Consider the following 27386-nt stretch of genomic DNA (forward strand, 5'->3'; position numbering starts at 1 on the left):
TAATTAAAAGTTAATTACCTCAAATTCTATACAAGGAAGCATGAAAATGAGCACTAGAGGTGTAATATCCTATCAATGATCCTATATAAACTAAATACACTAAATCTGGGGCAAGTAAGAACCTGTATGGGAAAAACTTTACCTTGGTTTTCGACATGCAAAAAGCTAAGAGTGGTAGAGCTTAACCCTTTTTAATATATTCAATGCATTCAATTCCTAACTAAACGCCTCTTCGGTTCTGAACTTTTACTTGATTAGTGTCAGAATGTATTTCTCAGACTGTTTTCAAGTACAAGGCTTCATCAAAGAAAGTTTAATGATCAAAGGTTCAAATTCTCAAGACCTCTTACTCAAAATGGAAGGGCCCCAAAAGTCCTATGCTAGTATCCCATTGTTAGTTCTGTGACAAAGCCATTCTCAAAGCTCTTGGTGGGGAGCAATGTAAGAACTGACTCCTCGGCATCCTTTCATAAGCCTCCACTACCGAGACCCCATCTCGAATCCCCATGAATAGCCTGTATTTCTTTAAGCTGATTAATTGAAATCATTGGTTGTCAATCATGGGAGAGTCTTTACCTGTAATGTAAATGTTTCTCTTACTCTAAAGGTTTTTCGACAAGCTAGTTTGAAAAGATAATAACTCTGCTTCTTGTTCTGAAGAGATAGAACGAAGTATTTACGCCTTAAACATCTCAAATAGCCCTTGATTACCGATAGCAAAGTATTCAGAAAGTTCTTTTAAGGTTCCTGTCCTGTGCTCTACAGGCCGATCAGGAAACGAAAAATAGATCTCCCATTTCAAAATAGTGCCTAGAGCATCTCTACATGGCACACATGCCTCCAGAATGCACTCTTCAAACTTCTTTCTATCACTAGAGCGAAGATATACCGTTCTTTTGAGATTGAGTGCGATCTTGCTACTTGGAAGCGACTCAATGTCAAGCTCTTGAACTATGGCGCATGTTTCCATGGCAATGTGAATATTGCGAGCGTAGTCGGATTCAAGAGTGATCTCTCGGTCATCACCCGCGTATTCAATGAGAAATATCGCGAAATAGACATCCGCGAGACCGAAGGTAAGACAGTGGGAGTTGAATGTGGTCCGGCATTCCTCTAGGAGCCGTGGGTGGGTCGGGTTAAGACCGTTTGGTTTTAGCTCGAAGACTGAAAGTATGTCAATTCTAAGCACTAGACAAAATTATATAAAATGGTTAATGGCTTACTGTGCTCGAAATTTGCGAGTCGGGGGAAGAACCAAGTCAGATCGATTTCGGGTTCCATTTTGAAAGTAGATTGCTTGATGGGTGGAAAATAATAAAGTTCAACCAGCCTTGGGATCAATTTCTTATATACCTTCTGCCGGCATTCCCCTTACGGTTCAATACGCCTGTTTTTCTGAATTACATAGTACTTCGTACTGGAGACCAGATACATATTGTTCCTAGTTTAGTGTCTGTAATTCAATCTACAGTTGGGTTCAGTATTCAGGATTAGTATCTTCATGTATTATGTACAAATACTGATTTTAGTATCTCTATGAGGAAAGCCTTGAATTCTCCCTTCGAGACTAATATATAAGATGCCCTTCCACTATCTAGCTGTGATTTCAGATGGAGCTTGCGTGCATATATTCTCCATAAAATAGATGGTTGAAATAGTCCTTAAAATACTCTAAGCTGTGCGCACATTTGGCCAAGAAGACATGAATCAATAATTAATTTCCTTCCGGTCATGCATGCTTTGTAATTACATTAGCTATGGTGTTAGCGTACCTAAAATTGGCAGTAATTTCTCGGTAATTTCTTCTATTGGCTGTATATCCATGGGGTTTGGCTGTGCAGCTAGATTCAGTAAAATAGAGGGCGAAGCTAACTGGGAAAGCCCTACAGATATTTGGGGTAGATAGCTTTGGAAGGACAAAAGCAGGTGGCGTTGAAAAGTCCTTGTGACAAATCTTATATCTAGAGAGCATGCAAAGAAACGCAGTCCAATATCTCGGTAGTTAGTGCCAGAAGATTATATTTTCAACACTTTCAAATTTTTCTGACACAGGTATGCTCTAGAGCGAAATAGATAACCAGAGACTTCAATTTCAAACCTCCTGGCTCAAATTAGAAACACGTAAAGATTCATATGACATCAATCCATCTCTAGCCACTGTGTTACATAGCCATTCTCGAAGATCTTGAAGAGGAGCTATGTAATGACTGACTCCTCGGCATCCACTCATATAAGCCTGAATCTCCCAAACCCCATCTCGGACAGCGTAAGGATTGGAGTCTACAGACTTGATACACTTCAATTCACCAAGCACAGAATTATCATAAAAGATTCCTTGGTTAGAACGTGCCGGGATGCCATCTGGCAGTGGAAGTGTTATTTCCTTTCCCAATAGCTGTGCAAGACAAGTAAAATCCCCATGCATAGAATTGTTGAAGGGTTGGTGTTGGAGATCTTCCACCATAGCAGCCTGAATGGACTGCCCATCTGGAGATACTTCCACATCTTTTGGTGAAATATTTCTCATGGCAATAAAGATCTGATACGGTAGAAACGAAGTTGTTTCAGTTCTCCAGAATCTTATGCACTCCCGAAATAGGGCTGGTTGAAGAGGGATGAATCTTCTAGCTCCCTCTGGGGTGACAATTTGGACAACCATTTGACCTGACAGACGTTAGAAGTAGTACCTGACGAAGAAGGCGATATGATTCATACCGGGCTTGAGATTCACGCTGTCAAGTTCAGCTATAATAGTGGACGCCGTGTGGTCACTCATCGTGTCTTGAGGCTCAATTTTATCAATAAATATCTTGATTTGGCGTTCCATGGCATGCGATAAATGATAAAGAATTATAACAAGTTCAAGGAGGGGGACGAAGGACCCTAAAGTAATTCTGTGAAATCATTTCGAAAGAGAACGACTCGTTTTGCAATTGCGCCGTTATAACATTCCTTTTTTCGGCGAGTTAGAATGTGCTGAGAACCAAACGTGCTCAATTCAAGTGCTTCGAGAATACTTTGGATGCCGAGGAAGATGGATTGTTGGTGGAGTTCCGCTTTTGCCGTGGATGTGACCTTCTTTAATTTCTAGAGGGTCCAAATTCGAGACATTGGGGATCGGAAATTAGCGTATCTCTAAGCACTAAGGATAATAGAGGCGAGTTGATACATCCTGTGAGCTAGAGTCAGAAAATTAAAAGAAAAAATGCTTAATCGAATAGTCTCATTTTTGCGTTTGGCTGTGAGACTTCCTAATCCTTGCAAGTGCTAAAAGGTGGGATTGCCCCGCATGACGATGCGGAAGAACTATCCACCGTGTACTCGGAAATTATCCGCCCTAAGAGCGTCCAAACCGCCCCGCGGTCACTTTTGCCCGAACAACCTCTGAGTTCCCTGAGCAAAAGGCCGTTGCCCTTCTGTGAGTTTATAGCTAATTTGAATCACTTTACTAATGTATTGCTGATATTTTTGTGTTTGGTAGTGAAGTCGATATCGGTTTCACTAGAGGCCGTCACGAAACATCGATGGCTACGCAGGATTCAGAGAATTTATTCGAATCTTTTGAGATACCGCCATCTATCTACGATATCTATGTTGAGGCTAGTGGAAATGAACGACCTATGGCACGATCTTTGAATGTACCGCTTAGCCGTACGTCCGAAATACTAGTGGTGCAAGGGCGTGGGAGAGAGGTGATACAAAAAATTGAAGAATTGTCTGTGGTAAGAGTGAATCTTATAACTTTATTCCTAGGGAAATTTAGAAACTAACATTCATTAGAATAGCCCAGCTCGACAGCGACGCCAGATAAAGCAAACTGGTATAAGGCCTGCTGTGCAAGTCTTTTCCCGAGGCATCAACATAATTCAACCATTTATGGTAATTATACCATTTTACATAGAGGGAAATGTGACACTTCAGGGAGAAGAGAGATGACTATGGGTCGACATTATCACGTCTACGGGGAATGTCAGTTGATTGTTAAGAATGAGTCTAAGCTAGGTGCTTGGGCGTATAAGTTGGTTATAAATTAGACGTGTTATTATGCCACATTGCCAAATTTTCTTGCGGTGTAAATCCGTCGTATAGATTGCCCGGATCATTAAAGGGGTCACTTTCATGCACATATTCAAGATCCTCGAATAGAAAGCTAGTATCAAGAGGTTGATTGATTGGCCATTCCGAATAGCGGGTACTATATCTCGGCGACTTGTTACTTCTTCTGCCTGCCGGTTGGGGTAGACATGTATACATCACTAGGATTGTTAGAAAGTGAAGGAGCCAGTCTTAGAATAACTCACTGTTGTATCTTTTTTGCACATTTTCAAACCATGGACTATGCTCTCGCACAAAGTCCAGAAGAAGATCCCCGCTCTCGGGAATAATAGTAGACGATATGTCGACCGCAAGATTGGGCATCTCCTTATAACGCAACCTGCGAAAAGAGTCTTTGTGAAACCCAACAAGAGCGGAGACTACCATAATTGAGGAAGTCGTAACTGAAGATGTCGGGTTGGTTTCCTGGAGACGTTCGGCAACAAGCGTCTCCAGTACGAGATGCTTGAGACCCTCTCGGAGTACCGTTCCAGAGAAATCCCTCTCGTCGAACCTGAATAACCTGCGTTCCCATAGGGTGTCACGCTCTGTATCGTTCTCATTTCCGGATTTGGCATATTCATAAATCTCATCAAGCTTTATTGATTGGTTCGCCAATATTTGTTCACGGGTGAACTCTGATGCAATAGATCTCAATGCCAGGATATTCAGTAAAATATCATCTGCCGTCGAAAACCGAGCTTTCCTCTCTACTCGTTGTATGTGCTCCAGTCGCAGATCGGAAAATATATGCCGTTTAGGAGTTACCAATACATTTTGTCCATTTTTGGATGCACTTGCCACCAAATCTATCGATTTTAGGATCCCTCGCAATACGCCGAGCACATTGTCTGGACTAGCGCGCTTTTCAGGGTGGGGTGGAAGAGGGACAGTGATCTCTTCGGCAGGGATCACTGCCTGGTTGGGAGATACAGCATTCGAGTTCTCAAACTGCTCTCCTGGTGACCGTGTCGGCGATTGAAATTCCAGAATGTCACCATGTTGGCGAGGTGTTTCGAGTGAAAAATCAAATTGTGCGACTGAATGAGGGCCTTGAGGTGATCGTGGAGGGGACAAGGGGGTAAGCCCGACCGATACAGCTGGTGTCCCCTTGGGAGTCGTCTGAGGCAGTCCGGGGGGAGATGAACTGCTGAAATCAAACGGAGGAGTCGACTGTGTATTAGGGGAATCGTAGGAAGAATGGAGAAGTAGATTCTGCTGAAGACGATGGCTGACTCCTCGGATCGTTGAAATAGTCTCGGAAGCATAACGCTGCAGGCACTCGTCAGAAGCATTCTGGATGACTCGTAAAGCAGATAGAAGGTCCATCGTAAGATTGAATAGGAGTCAAATACGGAGCATTGGATGGGAAATCTACTCCATTAATTGGACCCATAAAACTCAGGGGAGGTAGTCATTCTCTATGCAGATGATTCTAGGCCGCCATCGATCTTCCTAGTGGCGCTTGATTTCTAGGGCTGACTGGTCGAATACGTATGTTTTACGCAGGGAAGATAGCTGAACGCTTGATGGGCTTGCATAGAACCCATTCGGCCACTGCAGGTGCATACATGTTTTAGTGTACTCCACACTATGTACAGAAAGAGGTGGACCTCATCTGACCTTGGTCCATTCTGTACGGGGTGTATCTACGTAGGTGGAGAGCAGTTACACAAATAGGAAGAAGATACCCCCAAGACGAGTACCCACCTGCAGTGTCCGAACATTGCAGGTGGAGATGGATTAGCTTGATACACAAATGAGAAGAGAGCGCTCCAAAAGCGAGTACCCACCTGCAGTGTCCGAACATTGCAGGTGGAGATGGATTAGCTTGATACACAAATGAGAAGAGAGCGCTCCAAAAGCGAGTACCCACCTGCAGTGTCCGAACATTGCAGGTGGAGATGGATTAGCTTGATACACAAATGAGAAGAGAGCGCTCCAAAAGTGAGTACCCACCTGCAGTGTTCGCATTGCAGGTGGAGTCGGAGTGAGAAGCTGGGGAGTCACCGATGCGAAGCGCGCTACGCAACCAAAAAAAGAAATATGGTGAGAGCGGCCGAGAGCAAGAAAAACTCTTGTGGTCTGGTTTGCATCTCAAAAGGGTCCAAAGAGAGAAACTCGTCAAAATGCCAGAATCATTGACGCTGTAGTATATTGTTCGCAAGGTTGAATACATAGCATTGAACGAATGGTCTCTCCCGAGCGCTAAAAACGATTTTCGCGTGGGAGTCGATGGTAATCCGAAGATTGAAAGCTTGGAAAGGGGAAAGTCAGCAAAAGAAAGAAGGACGGACAGGTCGCGCGTGAGATCCACGGCTGCTTTACAAATGTTTGGTGGGGTAATCCGAAGACAGCAGTATGTCATCATTTTGAGTTCGCGGCAAACATGGGCAACTTCTGCAATGCAACTTCCATGAGCCAATAAACCAGCCAACTAGTGCAAGGCTAGCAAACAGTGAGCCTGGTTGGAGTAATTCGACTGGGATCACAATTGGTGCATCGTGTAGGCACGGGCCGCCATGCAATAATGCAGTTCTTGTGGGAGGAGGGCGGCTCTCCCATGATTGGCCGTCACCCTTTTCAAAGGTCGATTCATTTCTAGGTTTCCGAAGTCACAGAGGCCGCATGAGGGCTCGAGAGATATGTCACCATCTCGACCCCGCTCCACGAACACTGTTTGCGATGGCCTCTTTCTTCATGTTATATTTTGCTAGTTTCCGATATGCTCTCTCGCAGAATAAATAGACAACATGAGTGACCAAAAGGGGAAAGATGTCTCTGATTCAAGGAGAATCGAGCAGAATCAGCTCATCAATATGTCCATGTCTTCGGGCGAAGAAGCTCGCAGAGCTCGAGGGAAAAAAGACATTGAACTACCCTCTCAGCAAATCGCCAACAATCCAAACATTGGCCAAGTCTTATCTTCAGGATCGGAAGCACAAAAAAAGAGACAGACAAATAAAACGGGCTGAGAAACGGGTGCTTGCATAAACAATACAAATCGTGATAACACGAAGACGGAGACAGGTATTGACTATTGACTTGGACGTGTTCAGCAGGGTACAATTACGCGAAAGTGCATGTTTTATCATCTTCACTGAATCGCCTCCTTAATTGACTCTTATACTCCGTCTCTTGTATAACCTTCGCTTGGATGAATTCTTCCGCCCTTGGGGTCCAATATGGACTGACTGTCCGGTCAAAGACTCGCTGAGTGCAATGCTCCTCACAAAAAATGCGCTGGATATGCCCGTTGAATACACGAAGCAGACCTTTCGGGCTGTGAAGCGCTTGGAAATACCAGAAACTTCCTCTATCCCAGCATTTCCTCATGATCTCGGCCCGGGAGGGAGCAGAACTCTGGGATCTTTGTTCCTGTTCTTCAAACGCATCTATGAATTCAGTCATGACTTCTTGGAATTTTTGGAGATGCTCTCCGTCCTCAATATCATCGATAGGTCGACCAGTCAACCAGTAGGGTGGTGTTTGTAATTCAATTGGGAAAATGCAGGCCCATTCCAAATCAATCAAGGATGTGATGTGCCAATCCTTATCGACAAAGATATTACTTGGATGAAGGTCTGTGAGTGAAAGAATAAATGGACCGTCACGATATTGGCTAGAAATGAATTGGGGCAAAAGACCCTTCATCATGGTCAACGCGGAGAGCTGTTCCTGCCCGTCATTAAGATCGTGGATAGCATTTGGCTGATAATGTATGCGGTTGTCGTGACAATGTAAAAGGTCCAGAATATAAGGTTCCACGCACTGGTACGTAGAGCTTCTAGGTATCGTGGGAATCCCTTCATTCTCTAATGTTTGGAGTCGTAATGTAAGGGGGCGATTCATTAATTTTATGAAACCCTCGTCATCCAAGCTTAAAGACCCAATTCGTGGAAATTGGATCCGGCTCAATCTTATCATGATCTTCGAGATATCACTGAAAAGAGTATGTCTTCGTGTCTTGTCCGTCAGAAGATGTTCTGCCCAGGTATCTGAGAGCATACGCCCACTCTTAACGAAGCTGATGATCATATATCCCGTTTCAATGGCACTGTTATTCTTTGTACCGACAAATGGACAGGTGTTTGGGCATCCAAACCATAATCGTATGGTTCGTTTAATACGCCAACGCCATCTTGTAAATAAATTCATACAATTCTCTAGAGCAAACTAAGAGAGCAAAGTTAATCACAGCCCTTTTAAGGCGAGTCAATAGCACAGGCTTACTTACAGCTCGTCCATTAGAAAAGGCGAACCCATAGAGAGAAGGTATTGGAACATCTGGGCAATTCTCACGTATCCAAATATATGTGGCGACTTCGCAGCGCAGTTTCTCGTTGGTATTCCCAGGGAAAGTCTCTTCGCCTATTTTGAAAGGCAGCGGGACACGGAAAAGGACACGTTCCTCTGATTGCCGACCTATATAGACCGGAATGCAAACATTATAACTTCCGAATAACCAATCTGCCTCGTCGGCAACCTGACAATGTTTCACACAAAGATGGAATGAGACTAAGGATTCTATGTCACGTTGGTGGGTAAGGAGGTCTGAACAGAAGGCTTTCAGCTTCTGCGGATAATCTAAGCGGTGCAAGATGTTGTCGTCGTCGGTCAGAGCATCGTCCAAGGAAATGGTGTTTCCCTTCAGCAAAGGAAGGCCTGCCATGTTGAGAGAGAAAGCTAATCCGTCGGATTTGTCGTGATCGGTACAACGAACACAGCGGGGAGCACCCGAGTCTTCAACTGCAGGATAGGGGGATGATATGATCACCAAGTTTGTGAAAGGATGATTCGGTGCCGGTGGAATGTTTATCCAGAATAAAATCACATGTTAACTAACTAACCCACCGCCCGAACATGACTAAGCAACTAGGAGCTAAAGGTCTATCCTTAACATTCGTATTAATTCTATTCGTCGAAATCAAAGGGTCCTTCGCACCGAACTGGAGTGGTTACAAAACCCTCACAATTGGTGATTAAAAAAGACGGGTGGTGGGCGGTGGGACCTGACAATGGGCCGCGATAGAAGATCACCACGGTCCGTGCCGTTCGTAGTAGCCGCTGGCCCAGACTGCATAAGGAATTGTCTCCAAGGATTAATACGATTCGGCAGTTTCAAGGAGTGGACAGGAAGCTGAAAAGTCGTCAGATGATTCTCGCTTGCCTTTTCACCAGCGATGCCCACCTAAATACTTGCTTCTTTTAAGCCGAAATCTGGTGGATTGTTTTTTCTTTTTTTTTTCAATTCCTACCGAAAGGAAATAACCATCTAGGCCTAGCTGTGAGCAGGATGAAGTAATTCGGTTTGTCGAGGTTAAAAGCGCTTTGCATCACATACCCACCAAGGGAAGTGGTTCCTGATCACCACGGACCGTGCCGTTTTCTGGTGGCCGCTTGGAATGAGACTTTGAAGAAGAGCCTACAATGATCTATTTGTGAAGGGGACTAACAAAATGGTTCGACTGGTATCTCAAAACTAATTTCGCTGAATCCGACCGTTGCTAATCCCCCCCCTAAATGACCCCCAATATTGGGGAGGAAGGCATGATTGGTCATTTTTCAAACACCGTTGGTCTGGACATTGTCTATCTACGCCAAGTCGTATAGTTGGTGGGTGCACAAGTAGCTCGTGGCTGTGAACTCGTAATCACATGCATCACCTACTTTGGGGGCTTCAAGTATTGAGGGGATTCCAACCCCTTCATAGCCAAGCGGGTGGAAAGTCTTCCTCATTGGTTGGCACGAGACGTGCATCCTGTGGCACGGGCCACCACAAGCGGCTACCTCCAAGTTAAGATACGATCACGGAGGGGCCAATGTTTGGCTATGCTTCAGGCCGTGGACTAAAGCGGGTAGAAGATCATTCTAATTGGTCTTTTTAGGATCAAATGTGCATTAATGGGCCACCAGAGACATAAGAGGCAGAGCGGGGTATAGTTATAGGCACATAGCCCCACTCGCGAACGATATTGGCCAAAACGGAAGAGAATATACATAAGGGCCTCCCCTACCACAGCTTGCGCATCCTTCCTACGGCCTCAGCAAATGCTACATGCTCTTTTACCATTTGGTCCGAATATTTCCTTCCAGTCAGACCCTATTTTGCCGGCGGTAAGATTCTAACGAAACTTCTTAATTCTGCAAAAGATTTACTCAACATGTTGCCTCTAGATGGCGGATCGAGCATCAGATTCAAGTTATGATGGCAAAGTCGAAGAAGCAAGTGTCGCTATGAAAATGGATGCAAAATCTATGAACCAGCTCTCTTCTTCCGGAAAGGCCGCGCAGCAAAAGAGAGGTGGAAAGGCAATAGCAAGTCTCCAGGCCGCAGCAGAGCAATTGAAGAAGGACGAAAACAAAAGTCAGGGACAAAGTCAAAACCAACAAAAATAATTGCAGATATGCGGGAAGCAGTGATCTAGCATCGGAATGCTTCTTGTAGAGAAACGTCATATCTCTCTTTGTCTTTAACCTTTTGCTGAATCAAGGCGGCTGTATCCAAGGAAAAATATGGCATCGTGATGCTCCAAAACTCGGGTATACCATGGCTATTTGTAAACTTAGGCTGAATATGGTCATAAAAAATTGTGGAAAAGGCTGAAGGACTCGTAAGAGCAAGAGAATACCAGAATGTGCCATTCTCGAGTCCTTTCTTCATTGTCGGGTACAGTTGAAAGGGGTCGGAACTCCTCTGTTCCTCCGCAAATATGTCCATGAATTCGGTGTGGAGGGCCTCATATTCACTTGAGTCGATCAAGTCGATGGCTTGGTTTGTTAGCCAGTATGGAGGATGTATCATCTCAGCAGGTTGAGAACAAGCCCATTCCAGGTCTATTAGCCGTACAATATTCCAATTATTGTCAACAAAGATATTGCTTTGGTTGAGGTCTGTGAGGTTGAAAAGAAAAGGCCCCCGAAAAAGCTCCCGGTTAAAGAGACAAGGCCAGATGCTTCTCATGACCATTAGTGCAGACGCTTGATAGAGTCCGTCTTCACGACTGTTGAGTGCGTTTGGCTGATAGCGAAGACGACTTTCGTGTAGAGAAAGAGCGTCGTGAATAAAAGATTCTATACCAAGATGTGTCGTACCCCGGTGTATATTCACTGGAATTCTTTCGTTTTCCAATTGTTGGATTTCCATGGTAAGAGGCCGGTTGTTCAATATTAGATAGCCGTCATCATCGATAGTAAAAGATCCAATCTTAGGTAGTGGAACTCGTGCCATAGTGAGGATAATGCGAGAAAGGCCTCGGAACAGATTGGAGCGCAGAGTCGGGTTGAAGCGCCCTTCCTCCCATGTTGTAGAAAGCATGTTGCCGCTTGATTGACTGACATATTCGATGATAATGTAAGGTTGGCCGAGAATATTATGAGGTTCGCTGAGATTCTCAGCGTAGAAGGATGGAACTTGATATCCTAGTGTCCGTAAAATCACTCGGCGCAGACGCTGGATGTTGCGAGAGAGGAAAGGCAGGCTGTTGAATTCAATGAACTAGGTGTAATGATAAGCGGGGGTCCAAATTTCTGGGGGAATTAAGGAGAATGATACAGTTTTGCTGCTCGAAAGCCCATATCCATAAAGACGGGGGATAGGTACAGCCGGGCAATTTTCCTTAAGCCATGTATAGGTTCCAGCTTCACAACGGACTTTCTCATCCGCGTTTCCAGGGCAAGAATTCTCCCCAATCCTATACGGTAGAGGAAATCGAATCATCACTTGTCTCCCGACCGCTCCTGCCGAGTCAAAGATATCAGCCCGAATGCAAACATTGAAACTTCCATGTATCCAGTCCTCCACATCCACAAGATGACACAGATCTCGAGACGCAAGACCAAGATGTCTGGTAATGAGCGACTTAATCAGCTCTCGATTTCGGTACAGGTAGGTAAAAAATCGGATCTTCTGATCTCTGTAGCCTAACTCGTGGAGAATATTAGCGTCACTGTCCTTTGCAGCATCATATGTAATATCGCCTCGTAGAAGTGAGCGGGGCTTCAACATGGCGACGATTCCACGGTCCTGAGCCCAGGAAATTGCAGGGTACAGCTCTCTTCATTGCCTTTGAAAGGGGCCGCGAATAAGCTCTGATTATCGAGGACGTTTCGCTCAAAGAAAGGAGTTAACGGTATCGGGGAAACGCTTTTCCACTGGCCGCGGTTCCTACACTTCGGCCTGAGGCAGACGCCAAGACCGCGAGTTCACGAATCGGTAGATATTGAAATGCAGTCAGTGTTGTCTAGTAAAATCGCGAGAGGTACAGAAAATCCTGAAATAAACATGGGAAAGCGTTATAGGGTAAGTTTTTAGCAATTCGAGCGTTTACCTATAAGGATACTCTCGTATGGTCTTTCATCAGGATAACACTGAGCAAACTATTTGGGCGAATAAACCCACGTGATCAAGTACGATCCAGCAGTGGAAGTGGGCAGGCAGCCGAAAAGTCCTATATGAATTGAATAAATTGTTCGATTGAAGAATGACGATCTCATTTACTAGCGTGGAGTGCAATTATTGATAAACATGCCGCTAGAAGTTGTCCAAAAGCCATGGCACCACTCCAATCCTTTGTTTCGCCTCCCCATATTATCACAGCAGACCAGATTATAGCTAGACAGAGCCATGTCCACGTAATAAAGCGAGGTAAATTGAAATCTATGAGCTCAGACTGCCAACCCATCGTAATCTCAAGTCCCCTTATCTTGTCTGCATGGGTATATGGTTGTTGACGCCGAGGTATATTGATTTTCCTAAGTCCGTGTTAGCGTTTCGATCTAGAATAGAATCAATATCGTACGTCAAATCATATATACAGCCCTCTTGAGCCATCCCCTCCAAGGTATTCAGCCCGTTTGCCTTTCGCGGATCCCTTGCGCAATCTTTTAGGAGGAAAAGCATACCAAGCCTCCTTTTTAAATGAAGAGCATCATCCGCCATATCTAAGATGCACTCGCTGTCACCATCGAACGATGCCGGACATTTCGTGCTGTGTTGGAATCCCATGCAGCCGTTGTCATATTCATAGTCAACTTCGTTCGGTACCGAAGCAATTGTCTGATCAGCTTTCGCTCGGGTCTTTTCCTCGTTAACGTGCGTCAACTCGAATATCTGAAAGCGTCTAGCCACGTTATTTGTCCCCACAAATTGAAACTTGGAGCTTAAAGCTTAGCTGGGAGCTGCTAGATAGGGTGGGAAAGCATACCTCAACTTCTCGCACTGCAGTTGGTCCGTAGAATGGGAGCCATCGCTTCCATGAACCAGACTCGTTGAAATACACCTGCTTCATTCTAGTCCATATAGCACTGTCGTCCTCAAATCCGTCTTTTTTGATAATCGGCGGCTCATATATTTCTCCACCGGATTTACATCGAAAAACTCCATCATGTTCTTCTATTTGTCTGCTTTTAATCCGACGTTTCCCCGGTCGCATGCACGGGATTTGAATAGCATAGAAGTCTTCGTTACTTCTCAGACAAAGAAAAATACATTGCGCCGCTTTTTCGTAGACGCCTAGATAGCATCAGATCCATTTCTGTTTATAAAGACAGTCATCAGCTTCACCTACTTAAGAGAGGACCATCTCTGTTGGATATATCTTTCAAATCTCTTGAACCGGACTTGAAATGTGGAAACTGCGTTGCCATTTTCCAACTCATTGCCCACGGAGCTCGCCAATTAAGGAGACTTGACTGGATCTCATCTCGGTCGATATAGGGGCTTATGTTTCCCTCTACATCCGAAAAGGCGTGAGAAGACATGTTCCAGATACTGTACTAGCAAATATGACAGGAAGATTTAGTTAAAACAATTTTCAAATACGATCAAATAAGATAGTACCATAATATAGGACTGGTGTTGCGGATTTATATATCTTGGCGAACGAAATCTCTCATTCACGAAAAGCCTTTGATGCATGACAAGACATTTTCCACAGCTCCGTCCAGCCAACTTCTTCTCGTACCGCCGGCAAGGTATGTAGTTAAGATTTTCCTTCTCTTTTTTTCTATTTCCGTGCTTAGGGAAGCTCTTCACGCCGAAGGTGAGCGGTTACTAAGCCCTGATGATTGGTGAAGGAAAACGTGATAAGTGGTGGATCCACGTGATAAGACAACGATAGAAGATCACAACGGCATGTCCCGCCCGTAGTATGTGGGTTACCGCCAATCTGCCACCCTGCTTTAGCGCCGTGGAGGTAACCTAATATTTAGCCTAGGAATCTGCCTCCTGCCCCACCTTTATCGGAGAGACAGACAATGTCTTGGCCACAGCCTCATGTTTCGCGACCCGACTCAAGCCTGTTTTGTCAGTAATCGACCTGGCTCGCTTTCTGCCCAAGACTGCTGTTCTAGCATAACCACCTGCAGGCCCACAACAACGCTGAACATCGTAGGAGGCTTGGCGTTGACCACTCCCAATCATGTCGTCCAGCCAGCAAGAGGGGTTTGCATGTAAGTGCTCATGGTCCACAGCCTCCAACCCGGGTTTGTTATTGGCGAGAGCCTGGTGTTGTGGCCCGGCCCCAACCTTGTCCTTTTCCAGCTTGCTTCCCTACTCTACAGCTACAGTCCTTTATGAAAACTGATACGCTTGCGCCATTTGACTGACAGTGATAAACAATATCCTGCAGTTACGCGTCTCCGTCTAACCCCATCTGACAGCCTCGTGTGCCTCCCTCTACACCATGGTATCCCACAACGCTCTCGATAGCCCCGAGTCCTATACGATCGCCTGGATCACTGCTCTTCCCATCGAGCGGGCCGCTGCAGAAGCAATGCTTGACGAGGAACATAGAGCTCCAACTGGCTTCACTAGACACCAAACCGACTCAAACGTTTATACATGGGGCCGCGTGGGAGAGCACAACATCGTAATTGCCGCACTGGCCTCCGGGGTCTACGGAACCACCTCTGCTGCGACCACAGCCTCTGGCCTTCTTGCCTCTCTGCCATCTATTCGCATCGGTCTCTTGGTAGGTATAGGGGGGGGGGTCGCTCGACCGGATCAGGATCAAGATATCCGACTAGGTGACATCGTCGTGAGCCAGCCCTGCGATACCACCGGCGGCGTCTGCCAGTACGACTTTATTAAGGCCAAGTCGGGTGGCAAGTGTGAGCGAAAAGGATTCCTTGGACGCCCCCCCAGCGGTTCTCCTCAATGCGCTTACTAGCATTCAAGCCCGTCACGAGCGGAAAGACTCCGACGTTCCCTATCTCCTTCAAGTGATGTTGGAGAGCAACCCGAAGATGGGCAAGAGAACCAAGAAAAATCCCGGCTATGCTCACCAGGGCTTTGATAACGACCGCCTCTTTAAAGCTTCATGTGACTATATCCCTGGCCCGGATTGTCAGGGATGTGACACAGCTGGCGAGGTTTATCGTGATCCTCGAGACACTGCCGACCCTGATATCCACTACGGAACCATTGCATCCGGCAACACACTTGTCAAAGACGCTTCTACACGCGATAGTATTGTTGCTGATCTCGGCAAGGATTTTATCTGCTTTGAGATGGAAGCAGCCGGCCTGATGAATCACTTTCCCTGCCTTGTGATCCGAGGGATCTGTGACTACGCCGATTCTCATAAGAATGATCGATGGCAACGCTATGCCTCAGCCACTGCTGCTGCATATTCCAAGGAGCTTTTGGCGTATGTGCCGGTTGCGGAGGTCCAAGAGACTAAGAGGGCACTAGATACAGCACGATAGAGCCTGAAGGATTAACGTCTTCTGTTTGCTGACCCAATGCAAACTTGAGGAGAGCAGATTTTCCACATCCAGGCTCTCCTCTGATCAGAAGTAAGCCGCGTTCGTCGATCCAACTCAGGTACTTCGGTGATTTCAAGAGCCATTCACAAGTACTGACTGCTTGCGTTTCTATTCCTCTTTCCCTGTCGTTTGATTCGTCAAATACAAGTGATTGGATACAATCTTTCCTGAATCAGCTTGTAGATACCAAAGGTTGAAGCTCAATTCACTAACCATTCAAGTCCCAGGTTCTGCTCTGGACAGATCCAGCTATCTCACTGAACTCATCCTGAATACATCCTGGGTACTCCGATTTTGAGTTGCTTTGCATAGATCTCGGGTGGTGCCTTTTCCTGTCATGCGTTACAGAAAGGAAAAAAGGGCCGTTAAAATGGTTGCCAGTCAGCTGTGGGGCTTCACTCCTCAAGTCATCGTCGAATCTTTGTGTTATTCCCGTGCTTAGAGGCGCGGCGTAAACTCCAAGTCGTCGAGGGTTTAATAGTAGAGCAAAGAGCTCATGAGCTGCCGCATATAGCTATTCAATCTTAAGTTAAACTGAAAAGGTGACGGCAGTGAGATTCAACCGTATGCGGGGTAGCTGACATCCGTAGTGGGATGTGGGATGAGAGAGTATGCAGGCAACACGTAGCACGTGATATTGAGCATTCGATTTCAGCCTCGTGTCATTCCCCTCACGAGTGAGCTCATTGATCACCTTCCACTATAGACACTACCATCTTGAGGCTGTCCAGACCGTTACACTTAGCCATGCCGAATAAAGAATTCACAAAAAGACATCAAGATCATCATGGTTCTGAAATTGCAATTTTCTGTACCCTTGGCGTTGAAGCTGACGCGATGATTGCGGTGTTTGATGAGATTTGGCCGGAAGATCGGTATGAGAGGTGTCATAACGACACCAATAGTTATACTTTTGGTCGGATTCATCAACACCCTGTCGTTCTGGTCCACATGCCTCGCATGGGCAAGACATCAGCGTCCAGCGTCGCCGCCAGCTTGCGGTTCAGTTTTCCATATATCCGCGTCGGCTTACTGGTCGGTGTATGCGGCGGGGCTCCCGTCTCCGCAAGTCGCAAACCAGAAATTATTCTGGGAGACGTTATTATCGGCACACACATTGTCCAAATCGATCTTACGAGGCTATACCCGCACACTCTAGTCCGCAAGAGCGCCCTGCAGGACAATCTCAGTAGGCCGAGCCAGGAGATCAGCGGGTTCTTGTCTAAACTCCAGAGTCAAGCCGCCCAGATCGATATCAGAGATTCAATGCGAGTAGACCTTGCCTCTATCTTCAAATCAACAATTTACCCTGGTACCAATAGAGACATCCTCTTTGAAGCAAGCTACAGTCATAAGCATGCAGACAAAAATGCATGCTCCCTATGCATAAGCCCCGACAATGATGTCTGTGCCAAAGCCTCAGCCATGTCTTGTGCCGAGCTTGGGTGTGATTTCAGCAAGGTGATATCTCGAACTCGAATACAGGCCATAAACGATGAAGGTCACAGGGATTCGTCCTGCTATCCGGCAGTACATTTTGGTGGATTAGCGTCAGGGGATCAGGTTATCAAATCTGCATTACACCGCGACCGCATTGCCGAACAGGAAGGTGTGATCGGCTTTGAAATGGAAGCGGCCGGCTTGTGGGACATGGTTCCGACAATTGTGGTTAAAGGGGTTTGTGATTATGCTGATAGCCACAAGAATAAGGACTGGCAGCTTTATGCCGCAGCAACAGCAGCGACATGCGCAAAAGGTTTGCTGAAGCTATGGAGAAAATCACCAAGACCAACGGAGGATAAATTTAATGGCAAAGAATCTGCTTCATCACGGATACAGCAAGTCTTCAGTGGCAACTTCACGGCTGGAAAAAACGTCCATAACGGTGGTATTTATACAGCTAGATCGTTCAACTTCTAATCCTACAGCGCCGTGTTTACGAAATGTTCCACAGATACGGAGTTACTTTATGCTAGCAGCAATATGAAAGTCATCGCCTAGTAACTATATGCGACTGCTTCTGACGAAGCTCGTGATGCAGTATCTGTTTTTATTATTGCCGTCTATATGATGACTTAAGGTGTCGAATGCGTTCTTCTTTACTTACATGGCAAAGGCGTGCTTTTGATGGAGGGGTGGTTTGGGCAAAATAATTCTTGGCGCAAAGTATACATGCTTCTGGATCTGCATGCTTATGGCTGTAGTTCGCATCAAAAGGTATGTCTGTAACTCTACCCGGACGTTTCGAGGGCGCAAAATTTGCGGATTTGGAAACGGTAGCAAGGCCCGCATACATAGATTTCTTGACATCAGTATGTGCATTCCGTCCTTGGAGTTTGGCCAAAAACCCGCAGATCTCTGGGTATGGTCTGCCGAGATTGTTTTGCAGCCTGTTCTTCCGGACAAAGGCGTGTGGATATAACCGTCCAAAATCGAGTTGGACGATTTGAGTACTAATGATAACATCTCCTAGAAAAATCTCTTGTCTACCGGAGAGGGGCACACTGCCACATATACCCACGAGTAAGCCCAGTCGCATGGATGGGAAACTGGACCGCAGATTGGCTGATGCTTCCGATGCTGATATCTTTCGAGGTAAGTGGACTAGAACCACTGAGTGCTGCCAAATTCGACCAAAGGTATAGCTGTTGGTATCGCCAGGACCCGGCCGAGGCTGATCTCCCTGCCCTCAAATTTCATCAAACATCGCAATCATCGCATCGACCTCGGAACCAAGAGAGTGTTGATGAGCGCGGTGCCGCGACTGTATGATCGAGAGAAAAGACCGAAGAGGATATAGCAGAATGATGAAAGAAGGTTGAGAGATGGTTGATCAAGTTGATTGATGGAAATTATGTGCTTTATCTTACTTCGGTTATGATAATCCTTGGCAATGTGATAAGTTCAATGCCCCGCATGCGATTGTTATGAATGTGGAATAATCACCTCGCAGATTATTTTACGTAAGACCCCCATACGTCAGCAACTAAGATTGGATAATTAACTAATCAGTATTTTGAGTCATGCATTTGATCACATGTCGGTAATTAATACCTTGATTGATCATATACATTTGTATGTTTGGTAAGGGTATTCCGAAAGATGGAACATTTTACGCTCTGATTCGCACGTGCATTTTAGTACACCTCAACCAACTTCTCTCACCCCTCTTCGCCCATTTGAGTATGAATTTGTTCTTCCACTTGCCTCATTAACAGCTAAGAATTACGATTGAATCCCAACCCTTATCTACACGTAAAATACACAGATCATGAAGGGTACACAGCACTTCAGTGGAAGCTTGAGCAGCCGATCCAACCAATTCAACGGAGTCACCATCAATGGAACCGCTCACTTTGTGAGTGAGAAATCAAAAGGACAGGGTAAATCGAGAGCGTTGGCACGCTTGTTGAGGGAAGAGGGCGCAGGACCAAGCCACGTGGGAGAACATGGTGTTATCAGATCTAGAATGATCGAGGACCTGGGTTTGGAGAGTGAGCGGTCATTTCCCAAGTTACTACTAAGTATTTTGCTGACAACAAAGGCTGCCTCGAGTCACTTGCATTCGAAGGATTTGGGTACAAAGAGTCTATTTTGGATACGCAGACACAGGGCACTTGCGAATGGTTATTTCAGACACCTGAGTACCTGCGTTGGGTCGAAAAACGTGGTCTTCTCCTCGTCAGGGGCAACCCCGGCTCCGGGAAGTCCACGCTATTGAAATTCGTTGCGGGGAAGGAGTTCGGAGAAAGGGTCACGCCACAACATGTAGTACTCCGTTTTCTTTTCCATGGAAGTGGTATTGCTCTTCAAAAGAACATGGAAGGCTTTTTGCGCTCCCTTCTTCTTCAGTTGATAGAGCAGGATTCGACCTCCAAGTTGTCTTTTCATGACTTTTGTCGCAAACGCATGATTGGGGAGTCCGCTGAACGAAGAAAGAGTGGCAGTCTCAGGTGGCATCAAAATGAGTTACAAAGCATATTTGAGATGCTTATACTTGATGGTTCCATTGGGAGTAAAACCTCAATTTTCGTTGACGCTGTTGATGAGTGCCTGGACCAAGAGAGGAGTCGGCTTATCAGCTTTCTCCACAGAATCAGAGGGAAGAATGTGGAAAGATCAGATCGTCCAAGGATTTTCCTCACCTGCCGTCTCTATCCTGATGAGAGCTTCATGGTAGACTTTTACATCCGCATCGAGGAGAAAAATCAACATGACATTCAGAAATATGTGGAGCAGGAGTTGCGCATTACGGGAGAGGAAGAGTCGGATATAATTGAGTTCAAGAACTCTCTTTTCAGCCAAACAGGTGGCTTGTTCCTCTGGGTTATTCTAGTTGTCAATCGTGTTCGTGAAATGAGTGGCCAAGGGTTTTCCCTGAGATACATTGGTTCACAGATTTTCAGCTGCCCAAGAGAATTGAACGGACTCTACAAAGCTTTGCTTGAAAATCTCAAAGACGAGGAACTGCTAGAAGCGGGAAGGCTATTCCAGTGGATACGCTTCTCCTGTCGACCATTATTCTTGGAGGAGATGAGGATTGCAATGTCAATTGATCTTGGTGACCTTGCCGAACCAACCAAGGAGTTTGGAGACCGAGAACACCTGGCGATCACTATTAGTGACCAACAGATGAGGAAACGGATCTTACATCTGGGAAAAGGTTTGATCGAAGTTGCAGATGCAGAAACGCCCCATGCCCGAGCTCTTGTCGCATTTCATCATGAAACGGTGAAGGATTTCATGGATAAGTGTGGTTTAGAGTATCTTAACTCCAGACTGAACGTGAGAGAAGGCCTGGAAAAGACAGCTCATTCCCTCCTTGCCAATACATGCATCTGTTACTTGTCGCTAGAAGAGATAAAGTCGGCATCGATTGGGAAAAGTAGTGAATTGCCATCGAAATTCATATTTCTGAACTATGCAGCAAGGCACTGGCTCGATCACGCCACTCAAGCAGAAGTGAAAGGATTTGGATGTTTTGTCAATTGGCCATCCCTAAGAACGGTTGAATCCTGGTTAAGAGTTGGCAAAATCATCGAGAATGAGACCAAAGAAGGTCGGGAAGCAGGAACTACCTTAATGCACTTGGCAGCAGAGCACGGGCTGTTGAGTATGGCAGAGAGAATTATGGGCTTGCCGATCAGGATAGGCACACTTGAAAACCTGTTGGGATTGCCTGTGACTAGAAGCGTGGCTCTAGGGCTTGAGCATATTTGTTCACTGATGCTGGTTCTCATCATGGGTGCGTTAGGAAGTGCCGAGCTACCCACAGTCCAGCCATCGGAAATCCGATCACCGAGGACAAGGTCAGGTCAAATAATTTCAGACCACTTGGGAAAGTGGCTACAAGGGATATTGAACTGGGATCGCAGCGAACATCAGGAAGCAGTGGTCAGGAAAGTGAATGTGCGAGGCAAATCAGCTATGCATCGAGCAGCTGCTCATGGACAACTTGAGATGGTGAAATTTCTTTGGTGCCACAAAGCTGACTTGGGTGTTATTGATGGAGATGGTGAAACACCAATGTTTGCAGCATCAGAAGGTGGCCATCTGGAGGTAGTCAAATTCCTATACGCCCGCGGAGCTGACACCGATATCAATATCCCTGACAACAATCACCGGACACCGATATACGTTGCGTCACGTCATGGATATCTTGAAGTGGTCAAGTTTCTTTACGATCATGGAGCAGATAAGGACATTCATACAAAGACGGTTAATGGGTGGACCCCGTTGGCTGTAGCATCTGATTCGGGTCACCTCGAAGTAGTTAGGTTTCTATACGACCATGGTGCAGATACGGATATTCATACCTCTACCAACAATCAATGGACACCAATCTATGCTGCGTCATCTAATGGCCACCTCGAAATGGTCAAGTTCCTCTACGCCCACGGAGCGAATGTTGACATTCACACGCCTAACAAAGATCAAATGACACCAATCTATGCTGCGTCACTTAATGGTCACCTGGAGGTAGTCAAGTTTCTCTATGAGCATGGAGCAGATGCCGACATTCATACGCCTGATACTGATCAATGGACACCAATCTATGCTGCGTCGTCTGGTGGACACCTCGAGGTGGTCAAGTTTCTCTTCGAGCATGGAGCAGATGTTGACATTCACACGCCTAATAATGATCAATGGACACCGATCAATACTGCGTCACTCAATGGCCACATTGAGGTGGTCAAGTTTCTCTACGCTCAGGGAGCTGATTTTGACATTCATACGCCTAACAAACATCAAATGACACCGATCTATTCTGCGTCACGTAATGGCCACCTTGAGGTGGTCAGGTTTCTCCATGATCATGGAGCAGATACGGATATTCATACGTCTAACAAATATCAAATGACACCGATCTATGCTGCGTCATTTAATGGCTACCATGAGGTGGTCAAGTTTCTCTTTGAGCATGGAGCGGATGTTGACATTCATACGTCTGATACTGATCAATGGACATCAATCTATGCTGCGTCATCTAATGGCCACCTCGAGGTCGTCAAGTTTCTCTTCGAGCATGGAGCGGATGTTGACATTCATACGCCTGATACTGATCAATGGACACCAATCTATGCTGCGTCATCTAATGGCCACCTCGAGGTCGTCAAGTTTCTCTTCGAGCATGGAGCGGATGTTGACATTCATACGCCTGATACTGATCAATGGACACCAATCTATGCTGCGTCATCTAATGGCCACCTCGAGGTCGTCAAGTTTCTCTTCGAGCATGGAGCGGATCTTGACATTCATACGTCTGATAATAATCAATGGACACCGATCAATGCTGCGTCACTTAATGGCCACCTCGAGGTCGTCAAGTTTCTCTTCGAGCATGGAGCGGATGTTGACATTCATACGTCTGATAATAATCAATGGACACCGATCAATGCTGCGTCACTTAATGGCCACCTCGAGGTGGTCAAGTTTCTCTTTGAGCATGGAGCAGATGCCGAAATTCATACGCCTGATACTGATCAATGGACACCGATCAATGCTGCGTCATCTAATGGCCACCTCGAGGTGGTCGAGTTTCTCTTCGCCCACGGAGCGGATGTTGATATTCACACGCCTAACAAAGATCAAATGACACCAATCTACGCTGCGTCACTCAATGGCCACATTGAGGTGGTCAAGTTTCTCCATGATCATGGAGCAGATACGGATATTCATACGTCTAACAAATATCAATGGACACCGATCAATGCTGCGTCACTTAATGGCCACCTCGAGGTGGTCAAGTTTCTCTTCGAGCATGGAGCCGATCTTGACATTCATGCGCCTGATAATAATCAATGGACACCGATCAATGCTGCGTCATCTAATGGCCACCTCGAGGTGGTCGAGTTTCTCTTCGAGCATGGAGCGGATCTTGACATTCACACGCCTAACAAAGATCAAATGACACCAATCTATGCTGCGTCACTTAATGGTCACCTCAAGGTGGTCAAGTTTCTCTTTGAGCATGGAGCGGATGTTGACATTCACACGCCTAATACTGATCAATGGACACCGATCAATGCTGCGTCACTTAATGGTCACCTCAAGGTGGTCAAGTTTCTCTTCGATCATGGAGCGGATGTTGACATTCACACGCCTAATAAACACAAAATCACACCGATCTATGCTGCGTCACTCAATGGCCACCTCGAAGTCGTCAAGTTTCTCTTCGAGCATGGAGCGGATCCTGACATTCATGCGCCTGATAATAATGGATTGGCACCGATCAATGCTGCGTCATCTAATGGCCACCTCGAGGTGGTCAAGTTTCTCTTTGAGCATGGAGCGGATGTTGACATTCATGCGCCTGATAATAATCAATGGACACCGATCAATGCTGCGTCACTTAATGGCCACCTCGAGGTGGTCAAGTTTCTCTTCGAGCATGGAGCGGATCTTGACATTCACACGCCTAATAATGATCAATGGACACCGATCAATACTGCGTCACTCAATGGCCACATTGAGGTGGTCAAGTTTCTCCATGATCATGGAGCAGATACGGATATTCATACGTCTAACAAATATCAATGGACACCGATCTATGCTGCGTCACTCAATGGCCACCTCGAAGTCGTCAAGTTTCTCTTCGAGCATGGAGCGGATCCTGACATTCATGCGCCTGATAATAATGGATTGACACCGATCAATGCTGCGTCATCTAATGGCCACCTCGAGGTGGTCAAGTTTCTCTTTGAGCATGGAGCGGATGTTGACATTCACACGCCTAATAAACACAAAATCACACCGATCTATGCTGCGTCACTTAATGGCCACCTCGAGGTGGTCAAGTTTCTCTTCGAGCATGGAGCGGATCTTGACATTCATGCGCCTGATAATAATGGATTGACACCGATCAATGCTGCGTTATCTAATGGCCACCTCGAGGTGGTCGAGTTTCTCTTCGATCATGGAGCGGATGTTGATATTCACACGCCTAACAAAGATCAAATGACACCAATCTACGCTGCGTCACTCAATGGCCACATTGAGGTGGTCAAGTTTCTCTTCGAGCATGGAGCGGATGTTGACATTCACACGCCTAATACTGATCAATGGACACCGATCAATGCTGCGTCACTTAATGGTCACCTCAAGGTGGTCAAGTTTCTCTTCGATCATGGAGCGAATCTTGACATTCATGCGCCTGATAATAATCAATGGACACCGATCAATGCTGCGTCACTTAATGGCCACCTCGAGGTGGTCAAGTTTCTCTTCGAGCATGGAGCGGATCTTGACATTCACACGCCTAATAATGATCAATGGACACCGATCAATACTGCGTCACTCAATGGCCACATTGAGGTGGTCAAGTTTCTCTTCGAGCATGGAGCGGATGTTAACATTCATACGCCTAATAATAATCAATGGACACCGATCAATGCTGCGTCACTTAATGGCCACCTCGAGGTGGTCAAGTTTCTCTTCGAGCATGGAGCGGATCTTGACATTCATGCGCCTGATAATAATGGATTGACACCGACCAATGCTGCGTCATCTAATGGCCACCTCGAGGTGGTCAAGTTTCTCTATGAGCATGGAGCAGATGCCGACATTCATACGCCTGATACTGCTCAATGGACACCGATCAATGCTGCGTCATCTAATGGCCACCTCGAGGTGGTCGAGTTTCTCTTCGCCCACGGAGCGGATGTTGATATTCACACGCCTAACAAAGATCAAATGACACCAATCAATGCTGCGTCATCTAATGGCCACCTCGAGGTGGTCAAGTTTCTCTTTGAGCATGGAGCGGATGTTGACATTCACACGCCTAATAAACACAAAATCACACCGATCTATGCTGCGTCACTCAATGGCCACCTCGAAGTCGTCAAGTTTCTCTTCGAGCATGGAGCGGATGTTGACATTCACACGCCTAATAAACACAAAATCACACCGATCTATGCTGCGTCACTCAATGGCCACCTCGAAGTCGTCAAGTTTCTCTTCGAGCATGGAGCGGATCCTGACATTCATGCGCCTGATAATAATGGATTGACACCGATCAATGCTGCGTCACTTAATGGCCACCTCGAGGTGGTCAAGTTTCTCTTCGAGCATGGAGCAGATGTTGACATTCATACGCCTAACAAAGATCAAATGACACCAATCTACGCTGCGTCACTCAATGGCCACCTCGAGGTAGTCAAGTTTCTCTATGAGCATGGAGCAGATGCCGACATTCATACGCCTGATACTGATCAATGGACACCGATCAATGCTGCGTCACTTAATGGCCACCTCGAGGTGGTCAAGTTTCTCTTCGAGCATGGAGCGGATGTTAACATTCATACGCCTAATAATAATCAATGGACACCGATCAATGCTGCGTCATCTAATGGCCACCTCGAGGTGGTCGAGTTTCTCTTCGAGCATGGAGCGGATCTTGACATTCACACGCCTAACAAAGATCAAATGACACCAATCTATGCTGCGTCACTCAATGGCCACATTGAGGTGGTCAAGTTTCTCTTCGAGCATGGAGCGGATGTTGACATTCACACGCCTAACAAAGATCAATGGACACCGATCAATGCTGCGTCACTTAATGGCCACCTCGAGGTGGTCAAGTTTCTCTTCGAGCATGGAGCAGATGTTGACATTCATACGCCTAACAAAGACCAAATAACACCAATCTATGCTGCGTCATCTTATGGCCACCTCGAGGTGGTCGAGTTTCTCTACACCCACAGAGCGGATGTCGACATTCATACAAAGATGGTCAATGGCTGGACCCCGTTGGCTGTAGCATCGGATTCAGCACATCTCGATGTCGTCACATTTCTATGCGACCATGGAGCTAGCGTCGAAGCTGCGGACGCCTGTGGAAGAACGCCGCTTTCCCTCGCATCTGCGAGAGGCCACGTGCAAATCCTGCATGAGCTTTATTCTCGCGGCGCTGTGGTCGATACGGAAGACCGGTATGGGTCAACACCACTCTTTTTAGCTGTAAGAAACGGGCATGAGATGGCTGTTGATTGGTTCCTTAACATTCAGAGTATCTCCCTCCAGTCGAAGGACGCTTTTGGTCACACTTTGCTCTGGTGGGCCATGAGATGTGGCAAACCCAAAGTTGTTGATGCCCTCATTCAATTTGCTCAACTAAAAGGCATCGAGCTTTACGAGGGCTATACTGCTGTGGAACCTAGCTCGATGTTGATAGGTGAGACTAACGGCAGTTGCGATGCATGTACTCGATTAATTTCCGCTTCAAGCGCCTCTCATCATTGTCTTATTTGTCACTGTGACAACTTCGATATCTGCCTGGAGTGCTTTGAGATGGGCGCACGTTGTCTGGATGATTCTCATGAGTTAGCTTTGCATCAGCCTACAGTTTCTCTGTAGCATCTGTGCGACCCACCAGGATACATTGCAATTTTTCATTTTGGGAAAGACTAATGTGAGGATGTCGTCACTGGCTGGTAAAGTCTCTATCACAGCTTTCTTATCATTCATTACTGTCTTGATCATACGGGGCCTTTTCGCTAAGGTCGGGGAAGTTTGAAGCACTGGCAGAGGCAGGATTGTTATAATGTTCCTCATTTCCTTTGTCCAATTACCTTATTAGTTTCTGTCGAGCGGAAAGAGTGGTCAAATACCACTAAGACGCTTTTGGGTGGGATGTTCATCGTCCGCCCAATTCTCCACGTATTCGTGTGGTATTCGGTGTAGACTCGGAGTATGGTGTCGTAACACACCGAAACTAGATGATACAGACTCTCACGAGTGTTCAACCACTCTGATCTTTAATCAATCAATCATATGTTTCTATTGGACATGTTCAGTACTAGCCAGTACATCAATTCCTTATCCTGACAGTTTCTTCAATCTTGCTGATCCCTGTTACATTTCTGTTCCCTGTTCTAGTTCTATTCCTGTATGATGGATGCATCAAGGCGGTAGGCTCACTAGTACACTCTTGTCCATATATGTGAAAAATTCACGTTCTTCACCTCAATACACGCCTTTCCAGTGTACTCCTAGACATTAGCTGGATTGAGCAAGAACTC

The 27386-nt window shown here is 46.1% G+C and overlaps 9 protein-coding genes across 9 annotated transcripts; 4 read left to right on the top strand and 5 right to left on the bottom strand.

The window, feature by feature from the left end:
• Window positions 1-676: 676 nt before the first annotated feature.
• On the bottom strand, window positions 677-1281 carry N7533_013757 (uncharacterized protein; the record flags this gene model as incomplete). Its single annotated transcript, XM_057110407.1, has 2 exons — window positions 677-1164; window positions 1224-1281. The coding sequence occupies 2 exons, from the start codon at window positions 1279-1281 to the stop codon at window positions 677-679; spliced, it is 546 nt and encodes a 181-aa protein (XP_056953109.1).
• A 3006-nt stretch (window positions 1282-4287) lies between these two features.
• On the bottom strand, window positions 4288-5424 carry N7533_013758 (uncharacterized protein; the record flags this gene model as incomplete). The annotated part of the gene is made up of 1 exon (XM_057110408.1): window positions 4288-5424. One exon carries the CDS (start codon window positions 5422-5424, stop codon window positions 4288-4290), a length of 1137 nt encoding a protein of 378 aa, XP_056953110.1.
• A 1740-nt stretch (window positions 5425-7164) lies between these two features.
• On the bottom strand, window positions 7165-8767 carry N7533_013759 (uncharacterized protein; the record flags this gene model as incomplete). The annotated part of the gene is made up of 2 exons (XM_057110409.1): window positions 7165-7806; window positions 8333-8767. The coding sequence occupies 2 exons, from the start codon at window positions 8765-8767 to the stop codon at window positions 7165-7167; spliced, it is 1077 nt and encodes a 358-aa protein (XP_056953111.1).
• A 1379-nt stretch (window positions 8768-10146) lies between these two features.
• N7533_013760 (uncharacterized protein) lies at window positions 10147-10494 on the top strand (the record flags this gene model as incomplete). The annotated part of the gene is made up of 2 exons (XM_057110410.1): window positions 10147-10212; window positions 10273-10494. The coding sequence occupies 2 exons, from the start codon at window positions 10147-10149 to the stop codon at window positions 10492-10494; spliced, it is 288 nt and encodes a 95-aa protein (XP_056953112.1).
• A 25-nt stretch (window positions 10495-10519) lies between these two features.
• Window positions 10520-11413, bottom strand: N7533_013761 (uncharacterized protein; the record flags this gene model as incomplete). Its single annotated transcript, XM_057110411.1, has 1 exon — window positions 10520-11413. One exon carries the CDS (start codon window positions 11411-11413, stop codon window positions 10520-10522), a length of 894 nt encoding a protein of 297 aa, XP_056953113.1.
• Window positions 11414-12587: 1174 nt separating this feature from the next.
• N7533_013762 (uncharacterized protein) lies at window positions 12588-13857 on the bottom strand (the record flags this gene model as incomplete). The annotated part of the gene is made up of 4 exons (XM_057110412.1): window positions 12588-12849; window positions 12897-13249; window positions 13302-13609; window positions 13665-13857. The coding sequence occupies 4 exons, from the start codon at window positions 13855-13857 to the stop codon at window positions 12588-12590; spliced, it is 1116 nt and encodes a 371-aa protein (XP_056953114.1).
• Window positions 13858-14780: 923 nt separating this feature from the next.
• On the top strand, window positions 14781-15804 carry N7533_013763 (5'-methylthioadenosine/S-adenosylhomocysteine nucleosidase family protein; the record flags this gene model as incomplete). The annotated part of the gene is made up of 2 exons (XM_057110413.1): window positions 14781-15207; window positions 15275-15804. The coding sequence occupies 2 exons, from the start codon at window positions 14781-14783 to the stop codon at window positions 15802-15804; spliced, it is 957 nt and encodes a 318-aa protein (XP_056953115.1).
• An 807-nt stretch (window positions 15805-16611) lies between these two features.
• Window positions 16612-17784, top strand: N7533_013764 (5'-methylthioadenosine/S-adenosylhomocysteine nucleosidase family protein; the record flags this gene model as incomplete). The annotated part of the gene is made up of 1 exon (XM_057110414.1): window positions 16612-17784. The coding sequence occupies one exon, from the start codon at window positions 16612-16614 to the stop codon at window positions 17782-17784; it is 1173 nt and encodes a 390-aa protein (XP_056953116.1).
• A 1351-nt stretch (window positions 17785-19135) lies between these two features.
• N7533_013765 (ankyrin repeat domain-containing protein) lies at window positions 19136-26692 on the top strand (the record flags this gene model as incomplete). The annotated part of the gene is made up of 3 exons (XM_057110415.1): window positions 19136-19358; window positions 19409-26539; window positions 26592-26692. The coding sequence occupies 3 exons, from the start codon at window positions 19136-19138 to the stop codon at window positions 26690-26692; spliced, it is 7455 nt and encodes a 2484-aa protein (XP_056953117.1).
• Between the last annotated feature and the right edge of the window lie 694 nt (window positions 26693-27386).

This window comes from Penicillium manginii (genome assembly GCF_028828005.1).
Source record: "Penicillium manginii strain IBT 31320 chromosome Unknown utg000011l:1.0-1395921.0:1.0-1396616.0, whole genome shotgun sequence".
Taxonomy (NCBI): domain Eukaryota; kingdom Fungi; phylum Ascomycota; class Eurotiomycetes; order Eurotiales; family Aspergillaceae; genus Penicillium; species Penicillium manginii.